The sequence below is a fragment of the Mastigoproctus giganteus genome, chromosome 7, assembly GCF_048544385.1.
Source record: "Mastigoproctus giganteus isolate SK-2022 chromosome 7, ASM4854438v1, whole genome shotgun sequence".
Classification (NCBI taxonomy): Eukaryota; Metazoa; Arthropoda; class Arachnida; order Uropygi; family Thelyphonidae; genus Mastigoproctus; species Mastigoproctus giganteus.
The window spans coordinates 24,564,700-24,567,037 of record NC_143581.1 but is presented as its reverse complement, the minus strand read 5'-3'; the positions used below and the strand labels follow the sequence as shown (position 1 = coordinate 24,567,037).

The following is a 2,338-nucleotide window of genomic DNA, read 5'->3' as shown; positions in this document are numbered from 1 at the left end:
TTCTCGCTTAGATTGAGTGAGTTATGCCGCTTGTCTATCTTCCTTATTGCCTTGTAGAGTGCTGCTTTGATTTTCTGGAAGTAATCCTTCAGGTTAGCCATCGCTTTTGTTGCTCGATGTGGTCTATCAGGCCGTTTCCTCTTTCTCCTTTCCGAGCTGACTTCGAGTGGTATTGGCGATATCAAAAAAAATCTGCTGTATGAAAGAAATAAACAGGTTTATCTTTATATTTCGTGTCTATAACAGTTTTTAAGTATCTAACGCATTTAAAACTTCGAAAATATTGCTACACTCCAAGCAGAATTCATAAAACTCACAAACATTGTCCAGAAATTAAAAGAAAGTTTGCATCTGTCAGATGTAGCTCTATTATTTTTGTAACAATAAGCTGCACCACGGCTTCAAAAATAATGGAAAAAGTAGAATCTCTCTAACACTTTAATGAAAAAGATAGAATTAAACTGAAAAATATATTACTTTGAGCTGAGCACATAAAGAAGATTGTCAAACTGTCGTTGATTTTTGACAGCTCTAGATCCTGCTGGACCTTGTTTCCGTAATAAAACTGCCGATCAGAGAATAGATCGTTCGGACGCCAACTCTGTGGTAGTTATCCACACTAACTCCAGGAGAGCACCAGTCGATTCAGGTGAATTTCTGCTATTTATGGAAGCATTTGAAGTAATGTGGTTGAATATTAAAACAGCTTGTTGTTCATTCTAACTTGTAATTCTTCGGTAATTTATTTTATTTTGAGTTATTTCTTTTCAAGATCTTGGTGGACTTGATGTTACTTTTGGATATGGACTTCGGGCTCCAATCGGACATGTTGATATATACGTTAATGGCGGATGCTTGCAACCTGGATGCGTCGGTAAGTTTATTTGATTTTCTTTATGCTTAAATATTCTTAAATATGAATTCATACAGCTACAGGAACATTTTAAACCTTTTCTCTCCAAAAACCACCGCTATATTGCTCCAAATTCAAACTATACCTTGACTCTACTACAAGGTTTGTTGTTTGTTAAAATTATTGATACTTCCAATTACTGGAGGTACTTCCAAGATGGATTAGGACCGTAACACAACGTAGTAATTCGCGTAAATCATTTATTAAGAAATCGATATATGATTCTGGAGTTAATCTTGCAAGTTAATCTCATTAAGGTGCTTGTCAACACGAGAGAAGGAATTCGAACTCAGTTCTTTTTCTTCCAGTGTGAGAGACCTGTTATAATCACTGTGGTAAACGCAAAGGCGGAAGGTAGGCAACAAACTGCAAACGACGTATTATTACAGATTAAAACTGCAATACTGCAATTATAGCTTAAAAATTCAGATGATGACAGAATATAATTCCTCAAGTCGAAACACAACTTTTAAAATAACTCCATTTCTCCTCCTGTCTTGCGCAGCCTTTGAATTGCAACAGAATTAATTACTGAATCCGGAAATGGTAAACTGTTCTTGAACCGTTTCCAAGCCTCATCAGGAAGTATTCGGAAAGAATGTGATGAAGACTTTGCAACTTGTTGATTGTGGCAAAGATAAGTTAGTTAATTTCAATCCTTCTAAACTTACTCCTGTCTAAGATCTCGCAGAAAAGGATTCTTCTGCACCTATACTTATCTTGGATGATACTCAGGTTTCTAGACAAGGTCACATATCTTTAGTAGGAGTACCCTGACTTCTAATCTCTCTTGGCATAAGCACATTGAAAACGTTGCTTTCTCTATAAAAATACTGCGATCTCCTTACATTTTATTTCTTCCCACGTGTATGAGTGATAGCCAAGAGAGGTTTCCTCTTTGCTTTCTTATCTTTCTAAGAGTAACGAAGGCTATTGTATTTTTCAGGTGAAAATTTCTGCAGCCACTATCGTGCCCTCCTTCTCTGTGAAGCATCCATAGAGAACGAAAGTTGCAATTTCACAGCTGTAGAATGTAATGGTCTTCAAGACTGCGAAGGATGTATATGCACAACTGGTAAAACTTTGGTGTACAAATGCGACCAATCAACCCTCGATAGTTATTTCCTAGATGGTGGTAATCATCAATTGGTTTTCGACACGCTTGATAAATCTCCTTACTGTAAACAGCCTTAATTTTTAAGGGATCAATTGTACTACTTAACTTATTATGGTATTGTGATGAATTGTAATTTATGAATGGTTTGGTACTGCTTGGTTGTCTATTTTGAAATATAATTCCAACAAAAATGAAACAAAATATCAGACGTGTATTTGATATGTATTCATTAAAATTTATAATATTCTCAATAAAAGAACTAATATTTATTCTGTTGTCCTTTTTTGTCAATTATAATAAACGATTTA

General features: G+C 35.3%; 1 protein-coding gene across 1 annotated transcript in view; it reads left to right on the top strand.

Moving 5' to 3' along the window:
• The window catches only part of LOC150082661 (lipase member I-like), a 6,785-nt gene extending 4,678 nt beyond the window's left edge, over positions 1-2,107 (top strand). Inside the window, exons 2-4 of the mRNA XM_090378234.1 lie at positions 530-649; positions 773-874; positions 1,860-2,107. Coding sequence (XP_090234360.1) covers positions 530-649; positions 773-874; positions 1,860-2,107 — 470 coding nt within the window. The remainder of the gene's footprint in view (positions 1-529; positions 650-772; positions 875-1,859) is intronic.
• Positions 2,108-2,338: the final 231 nt, after the last annotated feature.